The 13,585-nt window shown below is 48.4% G+C and overlaps 1 protein-coding gene across 1 annotated transcript in view; it reads left to right on the forward strand.

The window, feature by feature from the left end:
- The window catches only part of DCHS1 (dachsous cadherin-related 1), a 131,806-nt gene that overhangs the window by 21,522 nt on the left and 96,699 nt on the right, over positions 1–13,585 (forward strand). The window contains exons 2-4 of the mRNA XM_063950773.1: positions 1,949–2,125; positions 5,023–5,254; positions 6,190–6,426. Coding sequence (XP_063806843.1) covers positions 1,949–2,125; positions 5,023–5,254; positions 6,190–6,426 — 646 coding nt within the window. The remainder of the gene's footprint in view (positions 1–1,948; positions 2,126–5,022; positions 5,255–6,189; positions 6,427–13,585) is intronic.

The following is a 13,585-nucleotide window of genomic DNA, read 5'->3' on the forward strand; positions in this document are numbered from 1 at the left end:
CTGTGATGTGCGCTAAGTGTGTAGAGTGTGCTGTAGTCTGCATTGTGCGCTTAGCGTGCAGAGTGTGCTGTAGTCTGTATTGTGCTCTTAGCGTGCAGAGTGTGCTGTAGTCTGTATTGTGCTCTTAGTGTGCAGAGTGTGCTGTAGTCTGTATTCGCTTAGCATGCAGATTGTGCTGTAGTCTGCATTGTGCGTTTAGTGTGTAGAGTGTGCTGTAGTCTGTAGTGTGCGCTTAGCATGCAGATTGTGCTGTAGTCTGCATTGTGCGCTTAGCGTGCAGATTGTGCTGCAGTCTATTGTGCGCTTAGCGTGCAGATTGTGCTGTAGTCTGCATTGTGCTCTTAGCGTGCAGATTGTGCTGTAGTCCGTATAGTGCGCTTAGTGTGCAGATTGTGCTGTAGTCTGTATTGTGCGCTTAGTGTGTAGGGTGTGCTGTAGTTTGTATTCGCTTAGTGTGAAGAGTGTGCTGTAGTCTGTAATGTGCGTTTAGTGTGTACAGTGTGCTGTAGTCTGCATTGTGTGCTTAGCGTGTAGAGTGTGCGGTAGTCTGTATTGTGCGCTTAACGTGTAGAGTGTGCTGTAGTCTGTATTGTGCGCTAAGTGTGTAGAGTGTGCTGTAGTCTGCATTGTGCGCTTAGCGTGCAGAGTGTGCTGTAGTCTGTATTGTGCTCTTAGTGTGCAGAGTGTGCTGTAGTCTGTATTCGCTTAGCATGCAGACTGTGCTGTAGTCTGCATTGTGCGCTTAGCGTGCAGATTGTGCTGTAGTGTGCATTGTGCTCTTAGCGTGCAGATTGTGCTGTAGTCTGTATTGTGCGCTTAGTGTTCAGACTGTGCTGTAGTCTGTATTGTGCGCTTAGTGTTCAGATTGTGCTGTAGTCTGTATTGTGCGCTTAGTGTTCAGATTGTGCTGTATTCTATATTGTGTGTTTAGTGTGTAGAGTGTGCTGTAGTCTGTATTGTGCGCTTAGTGTGCAGAGTGTGCTGTAGTCTGTATTGTGCGCTTAGTGTGCAGATTGTGCTGTAGTCTGTATTGTGCGCTTAGTGTTCAGATTGTGCTGTAGTCTGTATTGTGCGCTTAGTGTTCAGATTGTGCTGTAGTCTGAATAGTGCGCTTGGTGTTCAGATTGTGCTGTAGTCTGTATTGTATGCTTAGTGTTCAGATTGTGCTGTAGTCTGTATTGTATGCTTAGTGTGCAGAATGTGCTTAGTGTGTAGAGTGTGCTGTAGTCTGTATTGTGCACTTAGTGTGCAGATTGTGTTGTAGTCTATATTGTGCGCTTAGTGTTCAGATTGTGCTGCAGTCTGTATTGTACGCTTAGTGTGTCGAGTGTGCTGCTTACAGAGCCATTTAGTGACCAACCAAAGACTGTGACTTGGGATGTGAAAATAACTTTTGCAGATCTATGACAGCAAGCATTAAGCAACTTTTGAGACGCACTTTACCTCCCCTAGTAGCACTGCTGTCAGTTACCAGGAACCTCCGCGGCTCGTCTCTGTAATTACCTGATGTGATAATCCTTTGATTGTTACCATGATAACCTGAGCCAACACAATGAGCTGGTGTTCCAATGTAAGCAATGGGATGTATCAGGTGAGAAGCTATGGGCGGCCCTCAGTATACAGCAGCTGTACTACGGTTATCAGGTGAGAAGCTACGGGCGGCCCCCAGTATACAGCAGCTGTACTGCGGTTATCAGGTGAGAAACTATGGGTGGCCCCCAGTATACAGCAGCTGTACTACGGTTATCAGGTGAGAAGCTACGGGCGGCCCCCAGTATACAGCAGCTGTACTGCGGTTATCAGGTGAGAAGCTACGGGCGGCCCACAGTATACAGCAGCTGTACTGCATATACTGTGTACAGCATGTACAGGTTCCTGCATGCTGCAGGGTGGGGTTATCCTCCTGTATTTGTTTTGTCTCATGTCTCTTCCTCTCTCTGTTTCCAAGGTCTCAGCATCAGATGCAGACAGTGGCAGTCTAGGAGCAGTCTCTTACTCTCTTAACCCAACATACCCCTCTCAGTTTCGGATCCATCCTGAAAGTGGTGAGATCTGCCTCTCAGACAGCCTGGACCGAGATGATGGAGAGCGATTCTTCCTTCTGCGCGTGACAGCCACAGACGGGGTGAGACGCCTGGTGCAGAGTGTGCTGTATGCATGTGTCATTACTAAGAGTGCGGCTCTGCAGGAACTATTACTCCTAGGGGGTATGGCTCGTTGGGTCCACACAACTTAGGTCGACAGTCATTAGGTCGACCACTATTGGTCAACCTGCATTAGGTCGACAGGGTCACTAGGTCAACATGGTCATTAGGTCGACACGTTCTAGGTCGACAGGTCAAAAGGTCGACATGAGTTTTTTTACTTTTTTGTGCCGTTTTCTTTGTAAAGTGACGGGGAACCCCAATTAGTGCACTGTGTACGCTCGCCATGCTTCGGGCAAGGTGCCTCACTACCGCACAGGATATATATATAGTATCTACTGATGGTTATATGACCCGATGGTTATATGACCCGATGGTTATACAGTATGTCCTGATGGTTATGTGACCCGATGGTTATACAGTATGTCCTGATGGTTATGTGACCCGATGGTAATAATGTATGTCCCGATGGCTATATGACCCGATGGTTATACAGTATGTCCCGATGGTTATATGACACGATAGTTATACAGTATGTCCCGATGGTTATGTGACCCGATGATTACCGTTGGGGGATGTAGGTGGAAAATGTTTGGCGGTCCATGTAATTACAATGGGCATTTGTGGATGGAAAGTGTTGGGCATAGGAGACAGAGATACTGGTGACGCAGCAATCGGTATTACTGCGTGTACAGATGCTGACACTGGGCATCTCAGTCCCTGCACACGTGGCAGCACAAGTGTACACAGGGAAGGGGGCTCTTAGTGACATTTGCATAAAGTGGAAGGTAGGTGACCGCCAATAGCCACTGCTGTGTACGACTCCTAATCAGGCCCCTATAGGCCACAGAATACAACCATCAGTAATAGGATAGAACCATCACTCCTGGTAGCCAGACACATAACCAGTATCCTAGGATCCATTCATTATAACGGTGATTATGAGGTTCCAGAGTAGATCCATCAGCCCTAATTCATGAGGAGCCAGGGTGTAGAGCTTAGTAATAGACACATTACCAGTATCCTATTATCCATTCATTATAACGGTGATTATGAGGTTCCAGGGTAGATCTATCAGCCCTAATTCATGAGGAGCCAGGGTGTAGAGCTTAGTAATAGACACATTACCAGTATCCTATTATCCATTCATTATAACGGTGATTATGAGGTTCCAGGGTAGATCTATCAGCCCTAATTCATGAGGAGCCAGGGTGTAGAGCTTAGTAATAGACACATGACCAGTATCCTAGGATCCTTTAATTATAACGGTGATTACGAGGTTCCAGAGTAGATCCATCAGCCCTAATTCATGAGGAGCAAGGGTGTAGAGCTTAGTAATAGACACATTACCAGTATCCTAGGATCCTTTCATTATAACGGTGATTATGAGGTTCCAGGGTAGATCTATCAGCCCTAATTCATGAGGAGCCAGGGTTTAGAGCTTAGTAATAGACACATTACCAGTATCCTATTATCCATTCATTATAACGGTGATTATGAGGTTCCAGGGTAGATCTATCAGCCCTAATTCATGAGGAGCCAGGGTGTAGAGCTTAGTAATAGACACATGACCAGTATCCTAGGATCCTTTAATTATAACGGTGATTACGAGGTTCCAGAGTAGATCCATCAGCCCTAATTCATGAGGAGAAAGGGTGTAGAGCTTAGTAATAGACACATTACCAGTATCCTAGGATCCTTTCATTATAACGGTGATTATGAGGTTCCAGGGTAGATCTATCAGCCCTAATTCATGAGGAGCCAGGGTGTAGAGCTTAGTAATAGACACATTACCAGTATCCTATTATCCATTCATTATAACGGTGATTATGAGGTTCCAGGGTAGATCTATCAGCCCTAATTCATGAGGAGCCAGGGTGTAGAGCTTAGTAATAGACACATGACCAGTATCCTAGGATCCTTTAATTATAACGGTGATTACGAGGTTCCAGAGTAGATCCATCAGCCCTAATTCATGAGGAGCCAGGGTGTAGAGCTTAGTAATAGACACATTACCAGTATCCTAGGATCCATTCATTAGAACGGTGATTACGAGGTTCCAGAGTAGATCCATTGGCCCTAATTCATGAGGAGCCAGGGTTTAGAGCTTAGTAATAGACACATGACCAGTATCCTAGGATTCATTCATTATAACGGTGATTACGAGGTTCCAGAGTAGATTCATCAGCCCTAATTCATGAGCAGCCAGGGTGAAGAGCTTAGTAATAGACACATGGGCCAGTATCCTAGGATACTTTCATTATAACGGTGATTACGAGGTTCCAGAGTAGATTCATCAGCCCTAATTCATGAGGAGCCAGGGTGTAGAGCTTAGTAATAGACACATGGGCCAGTATCCTTGGATCCTTTCATTATATCGGTGATTACGAGGTTCCAGTGTAGATCCATTGGCCCTAATTCATGAGGAGCCAGGGTGTAGAGCTTAGTAATAGACACATTACCAGTATCCTAGGATCCATTCATTATAACGGTGATTACGAGGTTTCAAAGTAGATCCATCAGTCCTAATTCATGAGGAGCCAGGGTTTAGAGCTTAGTAATAGACAAATGACCAGTATCCTAGGATCCTTTCATTATAACGGTGATTACGAGGTTCCAGAGTAGATCCATCAGCCCTAATTCATGAGGAGCCAGGGTGTAGAGCTTAGTAATAGACAAATGACCAGTATCCTAGGATCCATTCATTATAACGGTGATTACGAGGTTCCAGAGTAGATCCATCAGTCCTAATTCATGAGGAGACAGGGTGTAGAGCTTAATAATAAACACATGGGTCAGTAAGAGCTGGTGACACGGTGTGAGAAAGGATTGTGGGGATATACTGTATCTGACTCCGTGTTTCTCCTTTATCTGGCAGGGTGGTCTGAGCGGTGAATGCCTCATACGAGTTTCTGTAGAGGATGTAAATGATAACCGACCAGTCTTCTATCCATTGGAATATGGGGGTAGCATAAGTGCTCTCAGCCCGCCAGGAACACCCATAATGAGTGTGACTGCCCGTGACAAGGATGAAGGTGTCCATGGCATTCTTACCTACCATATTGTATCTGGAAATAAGCCGCCACGTCTACGCATCGAGCCTGACACAGGTCAGAATGGGCACATCCATTACTATCAACAACAATCCAAATCTGGTCACTGTAGAGGTCATTTGTGTGGTGGTGGCAGTGGACTGTGTGACGGTGGCAGTGGACTGTGTGGTGCTTACAGTGGACTGTGTGGTGGTGGCAGTGGACTGTGTGGTGGTGGCAGTGGACTGTGTGGCGGTGGAAGTGGACTGTGTGGTGGTGGCAGTGGACTTTGTGGCGGTGGAAGTGGACTGTGTGGCAATGGAAGTGGACTGTCTGGCACTGGACTGTGTGGTGGTGGCAGTGGACTGTGTGGTGGTGGCAGTGGAATGTGTGGTGGTAGCAATGGACTGTGTGGTGGCAGTGGACTGTGTGGTGGTGGCAGTGAACTTGGTGGTGGCAGTGGACTGTGTGGTGGCAGTGGACTGTGTGGTGGTGGCGGCAGTGGACTGTGTGGTGGTGGAAGTGGACTGTGTGGTGGTGGAAGTGGACTGTGTGGTGGTGGCAGTGGACTGTGTGGTGGTGGCAGTGAACTTGGTGGTGGCAGTGGACTGTGTGGTGGTGGCAGTGAACTTGGTGGTGGCAGTGGACTGTGTGGTGGTGGCAGTGAACTTGGTGGTGGCAGTGGACTGTGTGGTGGTGGTGGTGGTGGCAGTGGACTGTGTGGTGGTGGTGGCAGTCGACTGTGCGGTGTTGGTGGCGGTGGACTGTGTGGCGGTGGAAGTGAACTTGGTGGTGGCAGTGGACTGTGCGGTGTTGGTGGCGGTGGACTGTGTGGCGGTGGAAGTGGCAGTGGACTGTGCAGTGTTGGTGGCGGTGGACTGTATGGCGGTGGAAGTGGCAGTGGACTGTGTGGTGGTGGCAGTGGACTGTGTGGTGGTGGAAGTGGACTGTGTGGCTGAGGCAGTGCACGGAATTGTTGCACTTGCAGTGGTGAGTAATGACGTCTCTTTCAGGTACCCTCCTGGTGGCGCGGTCTCTGTCGGCATGGGTTGGCTCTGTTCTGCACTTGGAGGTGGGAGCACAGGATGGAGGTGGAGTCAGGGCTGACATGAATGCTCGGGTAAATGTCAGCATCCTACCAAGCTCCGCCCATATACCTACTTTCCTGAAACCCCAATATGACATCACTGTGCCAGAAGACACGCCTCCTGGAACCAGCCTGGGCAACGTGAGGGCCACCAACCCTCCAGGTACAGCTCTGCCTCCTGTACACCTAATGCACGCATTACACTAGGAAGACCACCGGGTGGCGCTTCTCTTTATAGAACACTGGTGCGGGATATTACTCATCTCTATGATGAGTTCTCTGATTCTAGATCTCCAGCTGTCTCACTCCCTGTCTCATCCACTTACCTCCCTACATCACAATAAAGGTGAGCGCTCCATGTCACAGGGCAGTAAGGATCATATAGGGAGCGTGTCACAGGACAGTAGGGATCATATAGGGACCGTGTCACAGACAGTAGGGATCATATAGGGAGCGTGTCACATGACAGTAGGGATCATATAGGGAGCGTGTCACAGGACAGTAGGGATCATATAGGGAGCGTGTCACAGGACAGAAGGGATCATATAGGGAGCGTGTCACATGACAGTAGGGATCATATAGGGAGCGTGTCACAGGACAGTAGGGATCATATAGGGAGCGTGTCACAGGACAGTAGGGATCATATAGGGAGCGTGTCACAGGACAGTAGGGATCATATAGGGAGCGTGTCACAGGACAGTAGGGATCATATAGGGAGCGTGTCACAGGACAGAAGGGATCATATAGGGAGCGTGTCACAGGACAGAAGGGATCATATAGGGAGCGTGTCACAGGACAGAAGGGATCATATAGGAAGCGTGTCACAGGACAGTAGGGATCATATAGGGAGTGTGTCACCGGACAGTAGGGATCATATAGGGAGCGTGTCACAGGGCAGTAGGGATCATATAGGGAGCGTGTCACAGGACAGAAGGGATCATATAGGGAGCGTGTCACAGGACAGAAGGGATCATATAGGGAGCGTGTCACAGGGCAGTAGGGATCATATAGGGAGCGTGTCACAGGACAGAAGGGATCATATAGGGAGCGTGTCACAGGACAGTAGGGATCATATAGGGAGCGTGTCACAGGGCAGTAGGGATCATATAGAGAGCGTGTCACCGGACAGTAGGGATCATATAGGGAGCGTGTCACAGGGCAGTAGGGATCATATAGGGAGCGTGTCACAGGACAGAAGGGATCATATAGGGAGCGTGTCACAGGACAGAAGGGATCATATAGGGAGCGTGTCACAGGGCAGTAGGGATCATATAGGGAGCGTGTCACAGGACAGAAGGGATCATATAGGGAGCGTGTCACAGGACAGTAGGGATCATATAGGGAGCGTGTCACAGGACAGAAGGGATCATATAGGGAGCGTGTCACAGGACAGTAGGGATCATATAGGGAGCGTGTCACAGGACAGTAGGGATCATATAGGGAGCGTGTCACAGGACAGTAGGGATCATATAGGGAGCGTGTCACAGGACAGTAGGGATCATATAGGGAGCGTGTCACAGGACAGAAGGGATCATATAGGGAGCGTGTCACAGGACAGAAGGGATCATATAGGGAGCGTGTCACAGGACAGAAGGGATCATATAGGAAGCGTGTCACAGGACAGTAGGGATCATATAGGGAGTGTGTCACCGGACAGTAGGGATCATATAGGGAGCGTTTCACAGGGCAGTAGGGATCATATAGGGAGCGTGTCACAGGACAGAAGGGATCATATAGGGAGCGTGTCACAGGACAGAAGGGATCATATAGGGAGCGTGTCACAGGGCAGTAGGGATCATATAGGGAGCGTGTCACAGGACAGAAGGGATCATATAGGGAGCGTGTCACAGGACAGTAGGGATCATATAGGGAGCGTGTCACAGGGCAGTAGGGATCATATAGAGAGCGTGTCACAGGACAGTAGGGATCATATAGGGAGCATGTCACAGGACAGTAGGGATCATATAGGTAGCGTGTCACAGGACAGTATGGATCATACAGGGAGCGTGTCACCGGACAGTAGGGATCATATATGGGGCGCGTGTCACAGGAAAGTAGGGATCATATAGGGAGCGTGTCACAGGAAAGTAGGGATCATATAGGGAGCGTGTCACAGGAAAGTAGGGATCATATAGGGAGCGTGTCACAGGACAGTAGGGATCATATAGGGAGCGTGTCACAGGACAGTAGGGAGGTATAACCTATTGACGGCATATCACAGGGCAGTATGGAGGTATACCCTATAGACAGCATGTCACAGGGCAGTATGGAGGTATACCCTATAGACAGCATGTCACAGGGCAGTAGGGATGTATAACCTATAGACAGCATGTCACAGGGCAGTAGGGAGGTATAACCTATAGACAGCATGTCACAGGGCAGTATGGAGGTATAACCTATAGACAGCATGTCACAGGACAGTAGGGAGGTATAACCTATAGACAGCATGTCACAGGGCAGTAGGGAGGTATAACCTATAGACAGCATGTCACAGGGCAGTAGGGAGGTATAACCTATAGACAGCATATCACAGGGCAGTAGGGAGGTATAACCTATAGACGGCGTGTCACAGGGCAGTATGGAGGTATGTCACAGGGCAGTAGGGAGGTATAACCCATAGACAGCATGTGACAGGGCAGTATGGAGGTATAACCTATAGACAGCATGTCACAGGGCAGTATGGAGGTATAACCTATAGACAGCATGTCACAGGGCAGTAGGGAGGTATAACCTATAGACAGCATGTCACAGGGCAGTATGGAGGTATAACCTATAGACAGCATGTCACAGGACAGTAGGGAGGTAAACCCCACAGACAGCATGTCACAGGGCAGTATGGAGGTATAACCTATAGACAGCATGTCACAGGACAGTAGGGAGGTAAACCCCATAGACAGCATGTCACAGGACAGTAGGGAGGTATAACCTATAGACGGCGTGTCACAGGGCAGTAGGGAGGTATAATCTATAGACAGCATGTCACAGGGTAGTAGGGAGGTATAACCTATAGACAGCATGTCACAGGGCAGTAGGGAGGTATAACCTACAGACGGCGTATCACAGGGCAGTAGGGAGGTATAAGATATAGACAGCATGTCACAGGGCAGTATGGAGGTATAACCTATAGACAGCATGTCACAGGGCAGTAGGGAGGTATAACCTATAGACGGCGTGTCACAGGGCAGTAGGGAGGTATAATCTATCGACAGCATGTCACAGGGCAGTAGGGAGGTATAACGTATAGACAGCATGTCACAGGGCAGTAGGGAGGTATAACGTATAGACAGCATGTCACAGGGCAGTAGGGAGGTATAACTTATAGACAGCATGTCACAGGGCAGTAGGGAGGTATAACCTATAGACAGCATGTCACAGGGCAGTATGGAGGTATAACCTATAGACAGCATGACACAGGGCAGTATGGAGGTATAACGTATAGACAGCATGTCACAGGGCAGTAGGGAGGTATAACGTATAGACAGCATGTCACAGGACAGTAGGGAGGTATAACCTATAGACAGCATGTCAAAGGGCAGTAGGGAGGTATAACGTATAGACAGCATGACACAGGGCAGTAGAGAGGTATAACGTATAGACAGCATGTCACAGGACAGTAGGGAGGTGTAACCTACAGACAGCATGTCACAGGGCAGTAGGGAGGTATAACGTATAGACAGCATGTCACAGGGCAGTATGGAGGTATAATCTATAGACAGCATGTCACAGGGCAGTAGGGAGGTATAACGTATAGACAGCTTGTCACAGGGCAGTAGGGAGGTATAACGTATAGACAGCATGTCACAGGGCAGTAGGGAGCTATAACCTATAGACAGCATGTCACAGGGCAGTATGGAGGTATAACGTATAGACAGCATGTCACAGGACAGTAGGGAGGTATAACGTATAGACAGCATGTCACAGGGCAGTAGGGAGGTATAACGTATAGACAGCATGTCACAGGGCAGTAGGGAGGTATAACCTATAGACAGCATGTCACAGGGCAGTAGGGAGGTATAACGTATAGACAGCATGTCACAGGGCAGTAGGGAGGTATAACCTATAGACAGCATGTCACAGGGCAGTAGGGAGGTATAACGTATAGACAGCATGTCACAGGGCAGTAGGGAGGTATAACGTATAGACAGCATGTCACAGGGCAGTAGGGAGGTATAATCTATAGACAGCATGTCACAGGGCAGTAGGGAGGTATAACGTATAGACAGCATGTCACAGGGCAGTAGGGAGGTATAACGTATAGACAGGATGTCACAGGGCAGTATGGAGGTATAACGTATAGACAGCATGTCACAGGGCAGTAGGGAGGTATAACCTATAGACAGCATGTCACAGGGCAGTAGGGAGGTATAACCTATAGACAGCATGTCACAGGGCAGTATGGAGGTATAACGTATAGACAGCATGTCACAGGGCAGTAGGGAGGTATAACGTATAGACAGCATGTCACAGGACAGTAGGGAGGTATAACGTATAGACAGCATGTCACAGGGCAGTAGGGAGGTATAACGTATAGACAGCATGTCACAGGGCAGTAGGGAGGTATAACCTATAGACAGCATGTCACAGGGCAGTAGGGAGGTATAACCTATAGACAGCATGTCACAGGGCAGTAGGGAGGTATAACGTATAGACAGCATGTCACAGGGCAGTAGGGAGGTATAATCTATAGACAGCATGTCACAGGGCAGTAGGGAGGTATAACGTATAGACAGCATGTCACAGGGCAGTAGGGAGGTATAACGTATAGACAGCATGTCACAGGGCAGTAGGGAGGTATAACGTATAGACAGCATGTCACAGGGCAGTAGGGATGTATAACCTATAGACAGCATGTCACAGGGCAGTAGGGAGGTATAACCTATAGACAGCATGTCACAGGGCAGTATGGAGGTATAACGTATAGACAGCATGTCACAGGGCAGTAGGGAGGTATAACGTATAGACAGCATGTCACAGGACAGTAGGGAGGTATAACCTATAGACAGCATGTCACAGGGCAGTAGGGAGGTATAACGTATAGACAGCATGTCACAGGGCAGTAGGGAGGTATAACGTATAGACAGCATGTCACAGGACAGTACGGAGGTATAACCTATAGACAGCATGTCACAGGGCAGTAGGGAGGTATAACGTATAGACAGCATGTCACAGGGCAGTAGGGAGGTATAACCTATAGATGGCGTGTCACAGGGCAGTAGGGAGGTATAACCTATAGACGGCGTGTCACAGAGCAGTAGGGAGGCATAATCTATAGACAGCATGTCACAGGGCAGTAGGGAGGTATAACGTATAGACAGCATGTCACAGGGCAGTAGGGAGGTATGACGTATAGACAGCATGTCACAGGACAGTAGGGAGGTATAACGTATAGACAGCATGTCACAGGGCAGTATGGAGGTATATCCTATAGACAGCATGTCACAGGGCAGTAGGGAGGTATAACGTATAGACAGCATGTGACAGGGCAGTAGGGAGGTATAACCTATAGACGGCGTGTCACAGGGCAGTAGGGAGGTATAACGTATAGACAGCATGTCACAGGGCAGTATGGAGGTATAATCTATAGACAGCATGTCACAAGGCAGTAGGGAGGTATAACGTATAGACAGTATGTCACAGGGCAGTAGGGAGGTATAACGTATAGACAGCATGTCACAGGGCAGTATGGAGGTATAATCTATAGACAGCATGTCACAGGGCAGTAGGGAGGTATAACGTATAGACAGCATGTCACAGGGCAGTATGGAGGTATATCCTATAGACAGCATGTCACAGGGCAGTAGGGAGGTATAACGTATAGACAGCATGTGACAGGGCAGTAGGGAGGTATAACCTATAGACGGCGTGTCACAGGGCAGTAGGGAGGTATAACCTATAGACGGCGTGTCACAGGGCAGTAGGGAGGTATAACATATAGACAGCATGTCACAGGGCAGTAGGGAGGTATAACGTATAGACAGCATGTCACAGGGCAGTAGGGAGGTATAACGTATAGACAGCATGTCACAGGACAGTAGGGAGGTATAACCTATAGACAGCATGTCACAGGGCAGTAGGGAGGTATAACGTATAGACAGCATGTCACAGGGCAGTATGGATGTATAATCTATAGACAGCATGTCACAGGGCAGTAGGGAGGTATAACGTATAGACAGCATGTCACAGGGCAGTATGGAGGTATATCCTATAGACAGCATGTCACAGGGCAGTAGGGAGGTATAACGTATAGACAGCATGTCACAGGGCAGTAGGGAGGTATAACCTATAGACGGCGTGTCACAGGGCAGTAGGGAGGTATAACCTAAAGACGGCGTGTCACAGGGCAGTAGGGAGGTATAACGTATAGACAGCATGTCACAGGGCAGTAGGAAGGTATAACATATAGACAGCATGTCACAGGACAGTAGGGAGGTATAACCTATAGACAGCATGTCACAGGGCAGTAGGGAGGTATAACTTATAGACAGCATGTCACAGGGCAGTATGGAAGTATAATCTATAGACAGCATGTCACAGGACAGTAGAGAGGTATAACATATAGACAGCATGTAACAGGGCAGTAGGAAGGTATAACATATAGACAGCATGTCACAGGGCAGTAGGGAGCTATAACCTATAGACAGCATGTCACAGGGCAGTAGGGAGGTATAACGTATAGACAGTATGTCACAGGGCAGTATGGAGGTATAACGTATAGACGGCATGTCACAGGGCAGTAGGGAGTTATAACCTATAGACAGCATATCACAGGGCAGTAGGGAGGTATAACGTATAGACAGCATGTCACAGGGCAGTAGGGAGGTATATCCTATAGACAGCATGTCACAGGGCAGTAGGGAGGTATAACCTATAGACAGCATGTCACAGGGCAGTAGGGAGGTATAACATATAGACAGCATGTCACAGGGCAGTATGGAGGTATAACGTATAGACAGCATGTCACAGGGCAGTAGGGAGCTATAACCTATAGACAGCATGTCACAGGGCAGTATGGAGGTATAACGTATAGACAGCATGTCACAGGGCAGTAGGGAGGTATAACGTATAGACAGCATGTCACAGGGCTGTAGGGAGGTATAACGTATAGACAGCATGTCACAGGGCTGTAGGGAGGTATAACGTTACGTATAGGCAGTATTGAGGTATATCCTATATACAGCATGTCACAGGGCAGTAGGGAGCTATAACCTATAGACAGCATGTCACAGGGCAGTATGGAGGTATAACGTATAGACAGCATGTCACAGGGCAGTAGGGAGGTATAACGTATAGACAGCGTGTCACAGGGCAGTAGGGAGGTATAA

This window comes from Pseudophryne corroboree, chromosome 2 (genome assembly GCF_028390025.1).
Source record: "Pseudophryne corroboree isolate aPseCor3 chromosome 2, aPseCor3.hap2, whole genome shotgun sequence".
NCBI classification, from domain to species: domain Eukaryota; kingdom Metazoa; phylum Chordata; class Amphibia; order Anura; family Myobatrachidae; genus Pseudophryne; species Pseudophryne corroboree.